The 19,743-nt window shown below is 37.3% G+C and overlaps 1 protein-coding gene and 2 pseudogenes across 1 annotated transcript; all 3 read left to right on the top strand.

Moving 5' to 3' along the window:
* The first annotated feature begins 694 nt into the window (after positions 1-694).
* Positions 695-6,646, top strand: LOC125198217 (annotated as a pseudogene).
* A 907-nt stretch (positions 6,647-7,553) lies between these two features.
* Positions 7,554-9,905, top strand: LOC125198216 (annotated as a pseudogene).
* A 6,701-nt stretch (positions 9,906-16,606) lies between these two features.
* Positions 16,607-18,031, top strand: LOC125198219 (dof zinc finger protein DOF5.6-like). Its single transcript, XM_048096619.1, has 2 exons — positions 16,607-16,705; positions 16,877-18,031. The coding sequence occupies exons 1-2, from the start codon at positions 16,652-16,654 to the stop codon at positions 17,786-17,788; spliced, it is 966 nt and encodes a 321-aa protein (XP_047952576.1). The 5' UTR covers positions 16,607-16,651; the 3' UTR covers positions 17,789-18,031.
* Positions 18,032-19,743: the final 1,712 nt, after the last annotated feature.

Here is a 19,743-nt window from a genome sequence, read left to right as displayed (position 1 = left end):
TTATTTTTATTTTGATATTCATTACGGGGTTTTTTCTTTCAGTTTTATCGAATCACAGTTTCTTTTTAAATTGGTACCCTAAACATCATGTGTCATGTAGAATCAATTAGTGCAAATTTAACATGAAAAATTGATTTTTTTTTGTTGTTTCCACTTTCCCTTGTCAACATCAGTTGAGTTTGGTTGTATTTCTCATGTATAATAGCTCCCTGTTTTTTCTGCAGTTCCTTCTATTTTTTTAGTGCTCGTAGTTGCATGTAGAAAATTCATTTGTTTCTAACTCCCTAAAAATTGAAGGAACGAGTAGAAATTCTTCCATGCCTTTTAAACAGAAAATTAAAATTACCATCTACTACAAATCAATCCTCTATACAAAGACTTTGTGACTCCATTACCATCTTCTAGGGTATGTCTTTCTTCCAAGTTAGGAGAGGCAAGAAAAAATGTTGATCCTTAAAAGTAACAATGAAGGCATATTACAAGCATCAATATATGCAACTGAAAATAGGAAAAACCTCTAATTGTAAAACATGCTAGGTGGAGAATTTGTGATTTGAATCCTTTTAAAAATTTTAATGTTTTTTGGATTTTTAAAAGGCATATTTTTAAAATAGGATATAAACTGCATATTTTCTAAAAATACATTGGGTGGAAAGATGTTCCAAATGATGTAAATTTTCTGGCTTCTCGGATTATGTCCTCATGTGGGAAGTTTGTCTCTGTCAAAAGCCTGAATTGTTGTACTGCTGAAGAGTCAGATTCAAGAAATACTTTAAATACAATATTCATCCTGCAGAGGGAATCTGGCTGTGGGGAAATTTTGGAATCTGAGAAGTGAGCATCTTTGTCACCATAGTTCTTCTCATAGATTTACTCATTCTGGCTGTCGGGGTGGGGGGACTTTTGGGGGGTTTGGGGGGTGCCTCATTTACATTCTCGACTCGAAAAGCACATTGGCCATAATCTTTCAACATGTGCCCTTTTCATTGACATATCCAATTGTCCAAAGGGTTTTATTGGGGAAGATACCAACACCGGATGGTCCAACAAATGTTTTACTATTATTTGGAGGTAGGTTGGTAAGTTATTGAAATGCATGTGGAGTAGCTCTAATCTATTGTCCCAAAACAGAATGTTTGTGGTTTCCGGGAAAAGCTAATTCTAAACATGTATTCATCCCGCTGTTTGGATGCATCCTTTTACCCCATCAGTGCTTTTGTGATAGTTTCTAGTTTGTTCTGTACTTGCAGTTTCATTTACTTGAATTGGTTGATTTTCAACACTATATCTTTCAGGACTTTGTCTAGCGGTCAACGTGGAGAGGTTTATGAAGTGAATGAAGACCAAGTAGCCGTTGTATTTGATATTAGTTGCAAGAGTACAGAGGAAGTAAGCAAGTAAAAAGTGCTGAAGCTACTGCAAAACCTTCAGTTTGTTGGCTCAATGGTATATTTTACTTACTGAATACCACTGTTAGAACCTAGAACAATAATCTGCCAGGTGCTGCTTTCTGCAGTTTATAATATCCTGACCCCTCCACCCCTTCCATCATCTTCAAATTGCAGTGAAGGATATGAACATGATCTTAATGCTCAAACACATGACAGCTATACTGCGATGGAGGTGCTTTATGAGGTGCAAGATTTAGATGACAATGAGAAACTATGTTTTGAAAAATCCTATATATTATTTGGGGATCTTATATTTGCCGGAATGACATTAATATTAATGCAGATTTTGGAGACACAACAGCCACTCGTGGTCTACTTTCCAGATTCTTCTTTGTGGCTATCAAGGGCAGTCTCAAAGTCGGATCGCAAAGAGTTTGTTAGTAAGATGCAAGAGATGTTTGACAAATTATCAGGTCCTCTGGTCTTGATTTGTGGACAAAACAAAATAGAAGCAGAATCAAACTCAAAAGAGAAGGACAAATTTAGTGAAGTTCCAATATGTAAACCGATTCCACTTGTGCCTTTTTGTGCTCAGCATATCATGATCATTTGTAGCTCCTATGAGCTCAACAAAGCAACCTCCTCCTGACCTTTCTTTTGGTTTTTGACAGACAATGGTACTTCCAAACTTGGGCCGTCTTGCTAAGTTGGTAACTCTCAGTAGCTCTAAATATTTTTTATTTGCATCTACCATCTCCAAAGCTCTGCTTAGCAGTACTAATTAGACTGAAAAGGACTGTTGTTATTTGTTACTTTTGATGTTGTCTCAGATATTTGATGTTTTTTCTCAGCCTCTTTTGAAGAGACTTGCAGAGGGCTTAAAACCTTCTAAACGGTCTGGAGACGATGAATTATATAAGCTATTCACTAATGTGATGTGCTTAGATCTGCCGAAGGTACTTCTTTATGATATTGTCATCGTTTAAAAATTTGTTTCAATTCAGATCCAGATGAAAAATCTCTTATTTTGTGATTACTTGATTTTTCTCCACTTGGCCATCTATCTAAAAAGCATCTCTGAATTTCCTTTCATCAATTTTTTTCCATGTGTCCGAGAAGTTTTATTCAAAAGCTTTTATTATGTCTTGATTATTTATTCATTGCTATACATTCTGAATATCTTTGGTATCCCATTGTAGCAGAGACTACAGAGTAATACGAATCAATTAGACGTGCACAGTCTGAAAATCTGATAAATAAGCTAGTTCCAATTTGGTATTACTTGATAATATAAAATAAGATTGTAGTAGGAAGTGACTACAGATGTTCTTGATGATCACAGGAGGAAGATCTCTTGAAGATATTCAACAAACAGATTGAGAAGACAAGAGAATTATAATATCACGAAACAACTTAAGCGAATTGCACAAGGTTCATTTGCAATTTCATTGCAGACTTGCAATCACATTTTGACATACTTTATGTTGTTTGTCTTTCATCCCACAACAAAGCTGCTCAGTCTTAATCACTTCAATTAAGAGGCTGTGCTTATTTATTTCAGGTTCTCGAGGAACATGAATTATCATGCATGGACTTGTTACATCTAAACACTGATGGTGTTGTACTGTCAAGACAGAGTAAGAAACTCATTTGCAGATCTATGTTTAGATGCAAATGAGTATGCTAAATTTAGAATTCCTGCATGCTATAATGCATCTTGATCTAAATATCTTGTTCAGGTCTTTCTGAATCTCTGTCTTAGGACTTAGGAGGACAAGTTTCTTATGCAGACTAGAGTGATTATTTTTCAGCCCCATCATTCATCCTGGTGTATTATGGAATTATTTGACTGTAGATAGGATTGTTTTGCTTTGTTTATAAGAGGTGTGTTCCATTCAGATAATGATACGTGATGACATATGTTTCCAAAGGACCCACCTAAACATTGTAAGCAATTATAAGTAATTTCATTTCAGTTTTTTTGTGCTAGGCAGTTAATTAAGTGCCCTAACAGAGCTAACACAACTAAGTTCATCAACATGGAGGATCAACGACTTCTTATGCAAAAAGAGTAGGATCAATGATTATCGAACAGTATGGTGACATCTTCTAAGAGCTTAGTGTTTGTCTTGATGAAAGAGATGTGGAGTCAGTTGGTTGTCTTTCATCTTATTATTTGGGGGTTCCAAAGCAGTCTTTTGATACGTGATGACATATGTTTCCAAAGGAATCAACGACTTCTTATGCAAAAGAGTAGGATCAATGATTATTGAGCAGTATGGTGACATCTTCTAAGAGCTTAGTGTTTCATCTTTTAATTGTAGTTGTGCAAGATTTTCATTCTCTTCTTGTGTAGATACTTTCATACTCCTAATTGTGAAGGGGGACCCAATCATCATGAAAAGGTTGATTTTTGCCATACTACAACATTAACTGCCAAGAATGATGAATTGGCTTAGATACCAACAGGAAGCACTGTAATGTAGTATGAGTCATGCGACTGAGTGTAAAATACGGCAAAGTTCTGTTTATTCTTGTTTCTTTTGCTTTTTATAGTGAAGCTTTGCAGATCATGGTGCTGTAGCCTGTAGATGATGCATTATTCATATTAAAATGGATGCAGAAGATCAAACTTTATTAAAATTATACTATCCTCTTACTCACTTTTCTTATGAATACATGTCATCCTTCTTATGTTTTCGATGGTTTTCAGAAGCAGAGAAGGTGGTTGGCTGGGCCAGAAGTCATTACCTATCCTCATGTGTCCTTCCTTCAGTCAAGGGGGATCGGTTGCAGGTTCCTCGAGAGAGGTAATTATCTCTCTGCTTGTGGTTTTCTGGGGGCCAGCTTTTATCTGCATCATGTTGACTGTTGTAGGTTGTCTTGTGTAGTCTTGAACTTGCAATTTTGAGGTTAATGGAGCGGGGAAACAGCTTCAAAAAAACCCGCCCCCAAAATTTAAAGGGTTTTTTGTTTTACTTCTCCCCAAAATTTTACTTTGCATTTTTTCTATTATATTTATGCCATACAAATTGCAGAATCTTGCGAAGGATGAGTATGAAAAAATTTTTCCCTTTTTCAGCAGTGGTTTCCCCCGGGGGAGATTGGTGTGAAATTTGATGATGTGGGTGCACTTAAAAGGCGTGAAAAAGGCACTAAATGAACTTGTGATCCTCCCCAATCGGAGACCTGAGTTTTTCCCCCGTGGAAATTTGCTGCGGGTAAATTACTGTTGCACCTCCTCTCGCAATTTCTTTTTCTGCTGCCCCTTCACAGCTGTGAATGTAATTTTCTTGTCAGCCTTGAAAAGGGATATTACTTTTGGCCCTCCTGGAACTGGAAAAACCCTGTTGGCGAAAGGCATTTGCAACAGAAGGGGGTTTTAAAATTTCATTAGTATTACTGGCTCAACACACACCCAAGGTAAGCGAAATAATATACTATCTTCTTTGAACTTTTCCTCTTTTGTCATTCCTGCAGCTTATAGATAGTTCGTTAGGACAAAGAAAAACAGAACGGGGAAAATGTACTCACTTTGTGTATTAATCTTTTTATTTTTAAAAAGGTTTCCACCAGTGAATTCATATATTGGTTTAACATTTTTTTTGCTTGCCTTTTTATGCAGTGGTTTTTGGGGATGCTGAAAAACTTACTCGTTCACTTTTTTCCCTTTTCCAGCAAGCTGGGGGTCCTGTTATAATTTTTTTCGATGAGGTGAGACCACTTTCATCTTTTTTGTGCGTCTTTGTTCAAATAACTGAAACCTTGCTCTTGCTCTTTATTCAGTATCTTTAAGTCAATTTCTCAGAATAATATTTGAAATGATTGAATCTGACAGCAGCTTAGTGCATCTTTAAATTGATGAAGCTCACTGGTTTTGTTATGATGAGTCCTGCTTTGGCTTCATTACTATCTTTCACCGTGTGCGGGGTGCAGGTTGACAGCTTACTTGGTGCTGTGGTGGTGCTAATGGCATGAGGCAACTAGAAGAATGAAAAATGAATTTATGGCAGCGTGGGATGGCGGGTCAAAAGACAGCCAATCCTTGTCTTGGTGCTACAAATAGGCCATTCGACCTTGATGATGCTGTCATTGTGTTTACCAAAAAGGGTAATTTTTGCACCAGAGAAAAAAATGCCTCCTTTTTTTTCCGTTTTTTGCACAAATGGCAACTAAAAGTCTAAGATGCACGAACTGGCACTCTGATGTGATTTGTTTGCTTGACATTAGGATCTACATCGACCTGCCAGATGCTGATAACGTCATAAAATACTCAAGATAATTCTAGCTCGAGAAAATCTAAAACGGGGTTTCCCTTAAACAACTTGCAAATTCTGAAGGTTATTCTGGGAGCGACCGAAGGTGATGGCATTTTCATACTTAGCAAACAGGGGGGGGTGCTCTTATTTCTTAACTAGTTTCACTTTTTTTTTGCAAAACCTCTGTATTTGCAGCATACAGACCTGTCCAAGAGTTGCTAGAAGAAGAAAGCAAGGTGAACAATATAGAACCTTCAGCCTGTTGGTTGTAGTCACAAAGCCTAACTTTACAATCAATTTTTTAAAGTAATGAATCCATTATACTATAAACTACCTTATCCCCTTATAAGATCCTTGATTTACATCAGTTGTTCAATCATGCACTTGGAAAAATTTTGAACCCATTCATCTAGCCTTAGGTCTTCCCAAACTGGACTTCTTTACAATGTTACTTATGTCATGAAAGGAGACAATGATAGTAAGTTAAGAAAAATTTTTAAAAAACCAGATCCAAGTATCCTGATGAGACAAAAAGCATAATGAACTCCAAATTCCTAGGAAATAAGTGGGTTTACAAGTGTCTTTTCTGCTCTCATATCAGCTATCAGAATATCATTTCTTTTTTCAACTTGACCATACCTTTGGCCTTAGCACTTGTATGATCTCCTTGCAGGGTGCCAAATTTGATGGAGTGCCACTTTTAAGACCACTGAAGTTGGATGATTTTACTCAAGCTAAAACTAAGGTAAAATCCACCCCCAAGTTATGCTATAAGGCTTCACATGGCATAATGTTATTAGGATTGTATTTAAACGAACGCTTTTCATATCTTTCTAGGAGACAGACGTGCTTATAAAATGAATGTACCTTCCAAAGCTTTTATGGTTTCTTCTCGGTGGAAGGAATTCTTGACTAATATTACATCGAATTTGATATCTGTTTTTAGGTGGGACCATCTGTTTCCTTCGTGCAGCCAGTATGACGAGTTGAGAAAAGGGAAAGCGAACAATATGGCAAAGGGCGGAAGCAGGAAAAAGTCACCATTTGGTTTTTGATACTACCATCAACTGGTACCTGGACAACCCATTTTTTCCCTGTAGAAGTTAGAAGATGCAAAAAGTGTCATCTTTAAGTTAAAAATAGCCTTTTCCCCCTCAGAGAGAGAGGTTACAGAAGTTGATTACATAACATTAGGTGGTAGATCTCATAGTAGACATGGAGGCGGTAAGGGGAACACAGGCTAATTTTGTCGTTGTATCTTTACCAAATTTTAACTTAGTAATCTTCTCTTTTTCACATTATAAAGGATTAGAGTTAATGAATTCTTCATCCTTCAGTTGATTATGGGCAGATCTTCCATATCAGCCCTTTATTTTATTTTATTCTATGCATAGTTATTAAAAGGGTGATTATTCTACTCGAGCGATCTTGATCTTGGCATTGGATCTTTGACTAAAATCCCTGTCAATCTATATCCAACAATTATAATGTAAACTACATTAGTTTACAATTTAAAAATCATTTCTAACCTGAAAAATTAAGTGAAATGGAACGAGTAATTTTTCTTCATGGCCAATCAAGTTCATTTTATAGCCCAAGCCAGTTACATATTCATCTTCTTTTACTTAATTTCAATTCCAAAATATATATCCAACTACATAATTTTTTTCAATTAGAGGCTATTGATAAGCAATAAAGAGTTTGAATTGAGCTTATTCTTCCTCTTCACTTATGATACAATCAGATTTGAGTAAAGACAAAAACTTTGTTACTTATAGATGGATCACTTACGGATTAACAAAATACAAGTACCCAACTTCGTAGCCGCCGTTGCTTTCGACAAAATCATAAATCTCAATTCTACCCCTTGTCCAAACAAACAATTTCACATTGAATTTACAAAAATAGCCCTCTCTCAGTCTTCAGATCTCAACTTCAATGCTCAAACCCCCAAGTTAACAGTAACAGCAACAGCCACAGCCTATCACAGAAGCTTTGCTCCGCCGCTCCCAGATTTCAATTTGGATGGCTCTGTCTCGCAGAAAAGGCAAGTTGATCTTCGCGTTAACTGTTTCTTTGCTCCTCGCAGATTTATCTTATTTCCCACGTCTTTGTTGCGTTGTTCTTGCATCACCCGAATCCGACCCCTCTGTAAATTCCAACTCAGCAATCGAAACTGACATAAAAAATGACATCCCTTTTAAGCAAAACGACAACCCTTCATCGGGAACATGTGTTGATCACGATTTGGTAAGCAAGCAGGAGCTCCAATTGGTGAAGCTTCAAGAATTAGTTCAAAACCTCACGCTGCTTGTTGATAGGCTAGAATCCCGGCTTTCTGATGATCTGGGAAGCAAAAAGATGCATTCTTTATCTTCACACGATGATGAAATCATTGGTGTTGAGCAAATTAAGGAAGGGGATAGTTTGCCTGGTAAAGGAGAGATGAAGGGAGGAGGTGGGATGAAGTCGGGGCCGATGTTAGTGACTAAGTTTAACACATTTTGGGCGGAGAGGTTTCAGTTTGTATCGGCAGTTAAGTTGATTTCTACCCCTACTTGTGTTAATGTGTTGCCTAATAAGGATTTTGAGGGTTTGAGCAAGTACTTTGCTGTTGGGGATGATATAGGGAAGTTGTATTTGTTTCTGAGGAGTGGGGAGGTTGCTTTGGAGTTCAAGGCCTTCCCCGAGGTGGAGAAGCCCTCACCAATCTCTGCCATTGCCTCTTACTTGTCACTTCACAAGAATGAGACCTTGATTGTGACGGGCCATGGCAATGGCGTTATTGTAATGCATCGGGTTTGGGAGACGTTTAGTGGCGATGAATGGAGCTCGCTTCATGTGGAGCGAGTTGGGAGGTTTGAGATGCCGGAGTCTTGGGGTTTGCGGATTAGCATGATGGAAGTGCACCATATTGGTAGGAGGAGGTACATTTTGGCAATAGATGATGGTGGAAAGATTATGGTGTTTAAGGAGGATGGGACACTATATGGTACTGCTACACCTAATAAACGACCGATTGCATTCTTGAAGCAACGTCTGTTGTTTCTCACAGACACGGGGGCAGGCTCGTTGGATTTGAGAACCATGAAACTGAAGGAGACAGAATGTGAGGGTCTCAACAGCTCTGTTGCAAGAGTTATGTTTTGATGCCATGGACCGGTCCAAGGCGTATGGGCTGACAGGGGAAGGGGACTTGGTTCAGACGTCGCTGCTAGGTGATGTGATGAACTTCAAGTGTCGGGTGAGATCAAAGAGGAAGCTGGACATGGACAAGCCTTTGGCGTTGCAGGCTATCAAAGGCTACTTGCTGGTTGCTAACAAGGACAAGGTTTATGTGTACAATGTCTCGTCTCAGCACTATGTCCGTGCTGGCGGGCTGAGGCTCTTGTTCTCTGCTGGCCTTGACGAGATCATAGCGCCTTTCCTAAACCAGCAACAGGGCGATGATGTGAACATGGAGAAGAAACTTGGTGTGCCCTTGATCACCAGTGATCACGAGAAGCTCGTGATCATCAGCCTTGGGAATGGATACGTTGCCATGTATCGTTCCAATCTCCCGTGTTCAAGAATGAGTTCAACAGCATCTTGTGGACGAGCCCTGTCCTGTTTTTCATCCTCTTCCTCTTCGGAGCCTGGCAGTGCTTCGCCAACAAGAAGAGGCGCTCACCTCTTGGGGCCCCGATGACCCCTTCACTTCAGCATCTGTCGTGAGTGGAGCTTCTCCGTTAGGTTCAGCCACTGGCGACAGATCCTTCCCAGTTCTTCAAGAAAATCCGAGATCATGGAGCTAAGAGGAGGCAGTGGTCTAAGAGGCTCCTCGAGGTATGTCTCCCCACCGCGGTATTCAGGTGGAGGGGCCAATCCATACAGGCCAGGTGGCGTTGATACGGACTCTAGACCTGCTCCGAATCATTACAGGCCTAGCAACACTGATACGGATTCCAGGCCTACAACGAATCATTACAGGCCTAGTCCGGATACTGATGCTCGGTCTTCGCCCGTTGACCCCGTTTCAGAACAGCAGAACTGAAGTACCGGGGGTCGAACGTGATCTTCGGCTGTTCCAAAGAGAAGGGAAAACAACCCCTATGTAAGTAGCCAAGTTGTGGATGATAGCAACTGAGGTTTTGCTATATTACCCATATTCTACACTCATAAACTATGTTCACCTCTGCACTTGGCTCTACTTGTCAATTTGTTAACACTATATCAAAGAACAAATAAATGCAAAATTTGAGGCTTTTATGTCTTATACTAGCTCATCTAAGCATTTCTCTTGAATACTTACTAGTAGTACTTTTTCTCTTGAATTTTAATTTTTACAGTTTCTTGCAATTATCCACCAACATGAAAGTTTGGCCAAATTAAACTAGAGCATACCATGACATATGTAATCTATCAGCAGAAGGTTATTAGCATTATTGCTACAACATTAGAATTCAAATTTGGTTGAATTTCCATTTTTGTGGCAAAGTGCATCAACATTGTCATTATTGTGTTATGAATTATAAACCTCATGTTATAATTGTTATTAGTGCTACGTATATAAGTTTATTAAAAAACTAACTATGGAAAAAGTTAATGGTTGTTGAAGCATATAACTCTATTAATACTAGAGCAATAAGAACTGAAGAAGCAACATTTTGCTTTGGTTCAGAAGCCCAATGTTATTAGTGTAAATCACTTAAAATTCAATTTCTAGCCCAATAATACTTTCAGAATCTGAACAAATTAAAGCCCAGTTCATAATTTTATTTCGTATATATTAGAAAGATTTTTTATACTTCAGTCTAAAACTGTCCCTTTCAATTCAAAGATCCGATGTATCAGAAGTGTATCAATGTAATATTCAACGTGTACATAAATTCAATCAACCGTTTCATCAAATACTTTATATTGGATTCACATTTCTATACTCCACATCTCATCAATCAAACGTCACAGTATTTATTAAATACACTCATCTCAGAAGATGTAGGCAGAAGAAAACAAATTTTGAAATCATCAAATCTTGATCAGCCGCCATTAGTAATAGTCCGTAGAATAGCTTGCTCACGAGCGACAATGAATTGGACGACTGGTCGGGTTGTACCACGTGCATCGTGGCATGGACCCATCAATACGTCGTTCCTTTCTAACATAAATTCACATCATTAATTCATACTCCCCGTTCCATAGTTGGTAAGCTTACGATAGCGGAGTTTAAGAAATGAATGTTGAGTGTGTTAAATAAATAGATAAAAAAAAGTAAGAAGAGAAAAGGTAGAGAGAATAAAGTAAAAAGTGAATAAAGTAGAGAGAATAAAGTAAGAGAGAAAGTAAAGAAGAAGAAAAAAAGTTCTATAAATGGAAATGACTCAACTATAAGGAAACTTAGAAATGAAAAAATGCAATTATGAAGGAGCGGAGGAGTAATTTTTCATCACAAAAATGATCACAAACAATTCGAAAAAAAACACGAAATAATCTTCATTAATACGAAGTAGTCCTATATACTATTTTCCTGTTGTTTATGCATGCAATGTAACATCTATATATTGTTTAATTAATCGTTATTACCAAAGAAAGAAAGACACACATACAAATGAATACCTAAGTGACTCGATTACTCCAATCAATTAATTTGTGAATGAAACATCTTATTAAAAAGCTGCCTATGTCATCAATTGAAATGAATCTAAATAATTCCATCAATAAACCGACGATTTACACCGACATAAAAATCGCATGCAATATTGTTTAGAGAAGTTGAACGAATAAAAAGGATTGTGTCTTAGATTTGGATACGTCAAGGATGTTGGAATTTAGTATGTTGGTTTGTCGCATGGCCTGCACTCACGCATGCCTATTAACAACTAACTACTTGACTCCACTACCACTCTTTCATAGTTTGTGTAGTATGTAGGCACTTCCGAGCTTGTCAAATATTAATCACACACTATTGCACAGTCGGTAACTCGTCTTAAAACCTGTACGGATAAGTTTTGGGATTAATCGATGAAAATATTTGGTAACTTCGGTTACTATAGTGGTTCCAACCTTTTCTCAAGCCCTTCAAAGGGTATCTTGGAGGGCACAAACCCTTCAATTGTACCTTGAAGGGGTTGAACTTTTTGTTTTCGATTTGATTCAATGTTTGGACTAACTCTCTATCAAATTGAATCAATTTAAAGTTGAGATATATTGTTGATCAATTTTTTTAGGTGATAAATAACTCTAGATTAGTTAAAGCTTTAACTCACATGATCGATGATCTGCTATAATACCATGATAAAAGTTCATAGGATTCCGGTTAAAATCAATTGGTGATAAGCAATAACCCATGATAGTTAGTTATAGTCTTTTGATAAACTCTTTAAATCAATATGTGAAATGTTTATTTGATTCATTTGCCAATAACAAAGTAAATCTTGCACAATCAATACTCCTTGTCTAAAAAATATACTGTATGCACTTTGGGTTTGACACATGTTTTAATGCAAAATTAGTAAAGTAAGAGAAAGGTAGAGAGAAAAAGTAATTAAAATTTTGTTAGTGAAGAATGAGTCTCACCTTATTGCAGAGCAATAAGTTTCTAAAATTAAAAAGTGCATATTATTGTGGGATGAATGTAGTACAATATTATCAAAGTTTAATCAATTAACCAAACAAATAATTTATGTAAACAACATGATAATGAATGTATCCTTTGAAATAATAAGCCAATTGCACTCCACCAAAAAAGAAAATTTGAAGAAAATAAGAGAGGACGGTGTTGAAAGTAAACATATTGTTTAGATTAAATTTGTGGATCATGGCTACCTAGCTAGAGGCTAGATTGAAAGTAAACTAATCACATTCTGTTGCGCCGTCAGTAGTTCATCTTAAAACCTAATTATCGATAGGTTTTTAGGGTTAATCGATAAAAATATCTGCCAGTTACACAGTAGTTTTAATCTGTTCTCAAACCCTTTAAAGTGAACTTTGAAGGAGCTGAACATTTTTGTTTTCTAATTTGGTTCAATGGTTGAACTAACTCTCTATCAAATTGAATCCAATTTAAAGTTGAGATATATTGTTAGATCAATTTTTCAGGTGATAAATAGTTCTAGATGAGTTAAAGCTTTAACTCACATGATCGATGATCTGCTATAATACCATGATAAAAGTTCATAAAATTCAGCTTATTGGTGATAAGCAATAACCCATGATAGTCAGTTATAGTCGTTTCAGTAAACTCTTTAAATCGATATGTGAAATGTTTATTTATTCCATTTGCTAGTAACAAAGTAAATCTTGCACTATCAGTACAATATTATCAAGGTTTAATCAATTGACCAAGCAAATAACTTATGCAAACAACCTGAAAGTCTATGTATCCTTTGAAATAATAAGCCAAATGCACTCCACCAAAAAAGAATATTTGAAGAAAATAAGAGAGAACGGTGTTGAAAGTAAACATATTGTTAATTTAGATTAAATTTGTGGATCATGGTTACCTAGAGGCTAGATTTATAATAAAAAACTATCCATTTATAATTCGGATTTATTAAAAGTTGTGAACTTATTATGTTAATAATGTTGTTTCAAGACGGCTAACAAGTTATAGATTTTAATTTTTATGGATTCATTTAACAATTTTATTATAGGATCTTTGTATTTAATTTAGTACTCCTTATATTGCAATGCAGCGTCGACATTTGTTCTCTCTCCTACAGCCACTGCTACTAGTCTTATAAGCACGTGGGAAATCGTGCCCAAAGAAATTAATAATCTTAATTGTGTCATTAGCACGTTGGCGTTCACATGCAGAGTAAAACAAAATAGGGATTCATACCACAGTCCACAAATCCAAAATCAAATCTTCTCTACTAATAATAATAATTAATTAATTCGGTTTACATTATAAAACAAATTTGCAGATTAAAGGTTTCATTAGTCATATGATTGCATCATTAGTATTTTCAAATTACGAAAACATTTTGCTTTATTTTTTCCTAAGCATTTGGTCTTCCTGGGACCCACATCAGGAGATGATGTGCTTGCGTCAGCATGTCATCAGTTTGACTGCACATCTTTCCAAGTGGGATTCATGTGGACTAATGATAATCTTAAATCTTAATTATCCTTTAGGAAATAGTCTATATTTAGAAAAACAAATTTCTTCTTCATTCGCGAATGTACTACTATTAAAATTTGTAATTTCTGGAGTAATCTTTCCTAATGGAGCTTTTGGGAAAATTCTTTTTCATTAAAAAGTGATCAAAATTTTATAATTACGGCGCAATATTAACACTCGTGAAATTCAAATTATGCATATACTTACACATTTAGTTACAAGTTAGTCAAAAAAGAAGCAAATAAAACTAAATTTCTGTAATTTAAAAGATACTACTAGTCTCCGTTAATGAGAATTAAGCCCAACCTTTTATTTTTTATGTATATGTTACAACAAAACTATTAGAATGCGAAACTCTACATTTTTCAAAATCTTCTTTATTACATTTCGGAAGATCCAATCAAAACTCTGTATAAACAAAACTACTTTAAATTAGATCTAAAAAAGAAAGAAAAATATTTTTTCTATGATCACCTTTAGCATCTATGGAGGGACCTCCTTAAAAATTCAATGGTCCTTAACGATTTTGGCGCACAAGACATACATTGTAATCTCTCTCTCATTATAGATATACTCATATACTATAATTATATATATATATCTTCTTGGAGATAGTGCAGTTGTCAAATCTCTTTGGTTGCCTGAGATGCAAGAACAACCTTGCACGAGAAGAAAGGTAGCACAATTTATTTCCTTATTAAAGTTTTAAGGAAATTAAACTTTTATTGTCTTGTTATTTAAATCAATGAAAAAGAAGCAAAAAAAGAGGTTTTCAATTTAAAGGAATCATCTACCTAGCTTCACCTCAAGATCTATTTACATAGTGTGTTTCACATTCCTTCGACATTTGGAATAAGGCATCTCTTTTATTTCAAATTTTGAAACTTTATTTTTTGGGATGTGAGTTTATTTGTTAAAAGAATACTTATGTAACGTAATTCATTATCATTAAATGTATGCGAATAATTTTTTATATTCAAACCATCATGTATTCATGAGAAAATATAGGATAAAGTTGTGAATAAATTTATACAAACAATATACGTCAAAATTACGAATTAAAATGAGCAAGTTTATATTTGTTTAAAAGAAAAAAGGAAAAGTTGTACCCTATGATTGGATCAGACATAGAAAAACGAAAGTGGAAAAAATAATTGCCGTATGATTAAATTGGAAATAAGAAATGATTGATATGAAGTATGAACTGATTTATGTCAGTGTACGATAAAATTTCAAACAAGCGCCGTGTCGCTTTTTTAGCCACTTCATTATAGCAATAGTAGCTACTGCTAAGAAACATTAATAAATAAAATAAAATAATACTATTAGCATTTGAGTATCCAATGCAATCCTATGTGATGGCTATGGTTCCCTACATAATATTTTAGCTAGGTTTAATTTTGGATTCAGTGTACAAATGCCTCGATCTAGTTATTTTTATTGAATTATTGCATAAAGAAGCAATGATTTAGTAACTTAATAAAGTTTATACTAGAAACCACTACTTATATAATGAGAAAATATATATTTTGACATTTTCAAATACACGTAGAATCTATAAATTAAAATGGCACACATAATTGAAACTGATTCTCGAGTAGCAGAAGAGGTAAAGTTACACCAAAATAGCAAAAATTTCTGACTATTATTCTCTGTGTGTACAGTGTGCACTATATATGGATATGGATGAATTATTAAAGTAAATTCCAAACTAAGGTGCTGAAACTTGTAAGAAAACAATATACACAATTCTCTGAGTTAATGCGAATAATTTGGTTAGTTGACTTAGATTCCTTAATGCATTATACTTTTGTCGTTTCGTTTAGAGTAAATTAACAAGTTAATTTAAACACGTTGCTCAAATTTATTTGCCTTTTTTTAATTGAATTCTAACAACACAATTTTTCGATGCTGATCACGGATATTGTTTGTTAGACTTGTCTTATTATGATTTTGTTACGTAATTAACATAGAAAACTAATTAAATAGTAATCCACTAGTGGCATCATATCAATGTGTCGAAATGTGCAACACATTTCACCACTAGACAGCCAACGAGATTAACGAACTATACCACAAAAGCAATGTGGACAATTAAACATGTCAGATAAAAATAAGTATATTAATCCATATTAGCATTTTATCCTCTGAATTCTGAGTAAAATCTGAGCATACTGTCGCATGATATGATGTGTCCAACCAATCACAATCGCAATTGTAAATTTTAAGCAATCATTTATAACAGAGTGCAATCTTGTAGGAGTATAATTAATCTGTCTTATATTTGCAAATACATAAAAAAAGAGAAAAAAAACTTATATGGTTAGTAGCAGTAGAAAAAGGACCAAATCTGGGCGGCGTAATTAGCTAATTTGGAGTTTGGTTGTGACACACAGCACCGAATTGATCTCATATGAGTTTGAAATATTGAAATGAAAATGGTGTGTACATAATGTTATAATTTGATAATAAGGCCAAAGATTTAGGAGAATGTGACACGTCAGTAGAGGAGAATATATCCTTTGCTTGCGAGGAGAGTGAGCTCGCGGACCCCACTTCCGAGTCTGCTTTCGGTAGTTCTCTCTCTCCAACTCTTTATCTTGGACCCAAAAATTCCCATGTCACGTCACACGACATAGACTTGTAAGTAGCCGCGATTTCTGACGCCCACCCTTCTCAGATTCATCTCCTCCATCTCAGCCGTTGATTGTTCCCGCGTGGGTCCCAACTGCACCCCTCTTGCTTATGCGTGGGCCCCCCTGCCACTCAGTGTTTCTAGTGAGTGTGCCCCACCCCCTCCCTCCCCTTTTCTTCCTTCTTATTCACTATCTCCTCCCTTCCCCATTCTTCCCCAACCCCATTCCTCCTCTCTCTCCTTCACTCACTCTCTCTTGTATTCCATGGGCATTACCTCTCTTCAAGTTTGCATGGATTCTCCCGATGACTGGTTGCAGGTATTGCCATTGCATTTCTACCTCTTTACATCGTCATTACAAGTGTGGAAACAATAGTTGTTCCATTTCTAAAAACCACAATGCCACTAAGTTTTACAATGTTATTACAAGTGTGGAAACAATAGTTGTTCCGTTTTGGAAAATGCTGACACACAGCATTGCATTTTGCAGGGAACAATTTCCGAGGACGGCGGCACAGGATTGGAATCTTCCTCACCAATCACTACACCGACAGGTGGCAGTGGAGGCGGCGACGACATGCTGGCGTGCAGCCGGCCGCTGATCGAGCGGCGCCTCCGTCCGCAGCACGAGCAGTCGTTGAAGTGCCCGCGCTGCGACTCCACACACACCAAATTCTGCTACTACAACAACTACAGCCTCTCCCAGCCGCGCTACTTTTGCAAGACCTGCCGCCGCTACTGGACCAAAGGCGGCACCCTCCGCAACATCCCCGTCGGCGGCGGCTGCCGCAAAAACAAAACCATCCTCCAAGAAGCCCTCCTCCTCCTCCGCCGACTCCCCCCCCTCCCTCTCCAGCCCAGCGCCGCCATGTCTCCCCACCTCCCCTACGGCTCCACCGACCTCCACCTCGCCTTCCCCGAACAGCTCCACTTCCACGCCTCCGCCGCCGCCGCCGCATTGTACGGCGCAAACCCTTCCTACATGCTTGACAATCCCACCCCAATTGACTTCATGGACAACAAATACGAAGCCCTTTTAGGCGGCAGCGGCGGTGGCCATGATGCCTACAATATCAACCCCGGCGAGGGCTATGCAGCCGGAATGCCGCCTCTCTTCTCCCAGTTCGGATTCGATCACGGCAACCATAATGTGCTAGAGAGGCTCATGCTTCCCTATGATAATCAGCTCGACATCGTTGAGTCCAAGCCTAACTCCAAGATTTTGTCGTTGGAATGGCACGATCATCAGCATCAGCACCATCATCAGCAGCAGCAGCAACAACAACAACAGCAGCAGCAGGCTTGTAACTCGGATGCGGGGAAGGATTCTTTCGGTTATGGTTTTGGGTCGTGGACCGGGTTGATGAATGCATACGGCTCATCCAGCAATCCTTTAGTTTAAGTAATCATATGATCAGTTATCTTAATCTAAGTGTTGCTCTTGAATTAGGGTTTCCTCGTTATCATATGTCTATCAAATCAAATGAGAGCTTGATTAACTAGGCTAGAATAGTAACTTTACTCAGTTTTTTTTGGTGGTTTTAAATTTGAATATGCCTGGGTTCATGTATCTTTTGTTCCCACTGTTTTAATTTAATTTTTGTAGCTGAGTGTGAATGGGAAATGTGGGAGTCTTTGATCAGTATGATTAATTTATTTGGTGTGTTAATATTATAAGAAAATTCAAAGACGGACTTGAGATTTGGTAAAAGTTCGAGGAAGATGATGTAGTACTTTTATATGAATATGTAAAGAATGTTTTTGGCATAGTTTGTGAAAAAGAGTCGTTTTGAGTGCTTAGGAAATGGGAAAGTATAACATGAAAGTACAGTTCTTACTTCTGATTGGATTATTAAAGATTTCAATTCAAACACATTGACAATAGTACTATTCTAAATTCCAAACCATTTCGGTTTTATCAAAAATATTCATGAAAAATCAGTTGTCACTTTGTGTATATATATGCACATATGATCAAATTATACTTATAATCATTCATCAAGAACAAGAATTTATCCAACTAATATTTCAATGGAATTAATTACTGCAAAACTCACAGAGTTTGATTTTGATAGTGGAGAGGAAAAGCAGCAAACTACAAGTTCAAAAAATACTAGCAGCAGAAAAATCCTCTTCCCTGCTTTCAACCTCCCAAAAACTATGGGAAATGGCTATAGCCACAACAACTAGGATTATTCAAAACTAGCATACTTACTAAGAGGAGCCTGCCACAGAGCTGATTTTCTCAAGAAAACCTCTGATCTCCTTCTCCAACTTATCTCTCATCTCCGGAGAAAGATTACTGCCCGCTTTCTCCAGAGTCGATTTCATCATTTCTACGTTCTGCTTTATGAGAGCGATGTCAGGCGCTTCTCCAACCTTGGTGGTTCGGTTCTTGCACGCACCCACATGCACAGGCACAAAGGTTTGCAGCTGCGGACTAGTTTTAATCTTCATCTTTGGGGGATCTGGCGTGCTGCTGTCAAGACTGAAATTGAGGAGTGATTCTCCAAATGGGTGGCTCTTCTCCAAACTCCGAAATGCAAATCTAGCATAAGAGCTTCTTTCATATACAATCTTGGCGCTATCATCACTTGCAAACTCGATCTCAGATTCCTTCAACAATCCGAACCTGGAAAATGTTGCTACCAGCGTTTCTTTGAGAGGCACGCTTCCTGGGGCAAAGTTTAGAAGAACACTGCCTCCATCCAATTCACCACTCTCGTTTTATTTCGCCTCTTCCTCTGAGTTTGACCATCAGGTGGAACATGACTCCCTCGGATGTGGCTGTTCCTAAGAGGGCTGTATCCAAAACATTACCATTCAAATCGGAATACTTGGAGCTACTTGACAAGCGGTCTTCTCTTTTCTCCTTCGTTTCCTAAGTTTGGGATTACCAGAAGAGAGAAGAAAGCTTCCCATCTGAAGTGAGTGCTGAATAAATGAGCTCATTGTAACAGAATTCGGTGCTTGGGCTGTAAAGTCCCCTTTAGACCTTGATGAATGTCATTCACCCCATTATTGGCCGAGGTGTTTTGGAAGGTCAGTGGCACATCCTTGGATGATGAATCTGAGGCAGAGTTTATGTGGTTAAGACCATTTATGGTAGGAGAGATTAACCCTTCCATCTTAATCTTCTGTTCTGGTAAAGGAGTAGCTAGATTTGAAGTAGGTATTCCAACCGGTATATGATCCATGGGAGTAACTACATTCGAAGTAGGCACTCCAACCGGTATATGATCAGGGGGAAAGCCTGGATGGATACCATTCAAATTTTAATATAGAATCGGTTTGTATCAGGTACCCCGGGAATTGATCCGATGCTATTCTGGGGAGCTTTGCTGCTTTTGAAAAAAT

The sequence above is a fragment of the Salvia hispanica genome, unplaced genomic scaffold (genome assembly GCF_023119035.1).
Source record: "Salvia hispanica cultivar TCC Black 2014 unplaced genomic scaffold, UniMelb_Shisp_WGS_1.0 HiC_scaffold_13, whole genome shotgun sequence".
Lineage (NCBI taxonomy): Eukaryota > Viridiplantae > Streptophyta > Magnoliopsida > Lamiales > Lamiaceae > Salvia > Salvia hispanica.
Note: the sequence above shows the minus strand (reverse complement) of the source record. Positions and strands in the feature narration are given on the sequence as shown.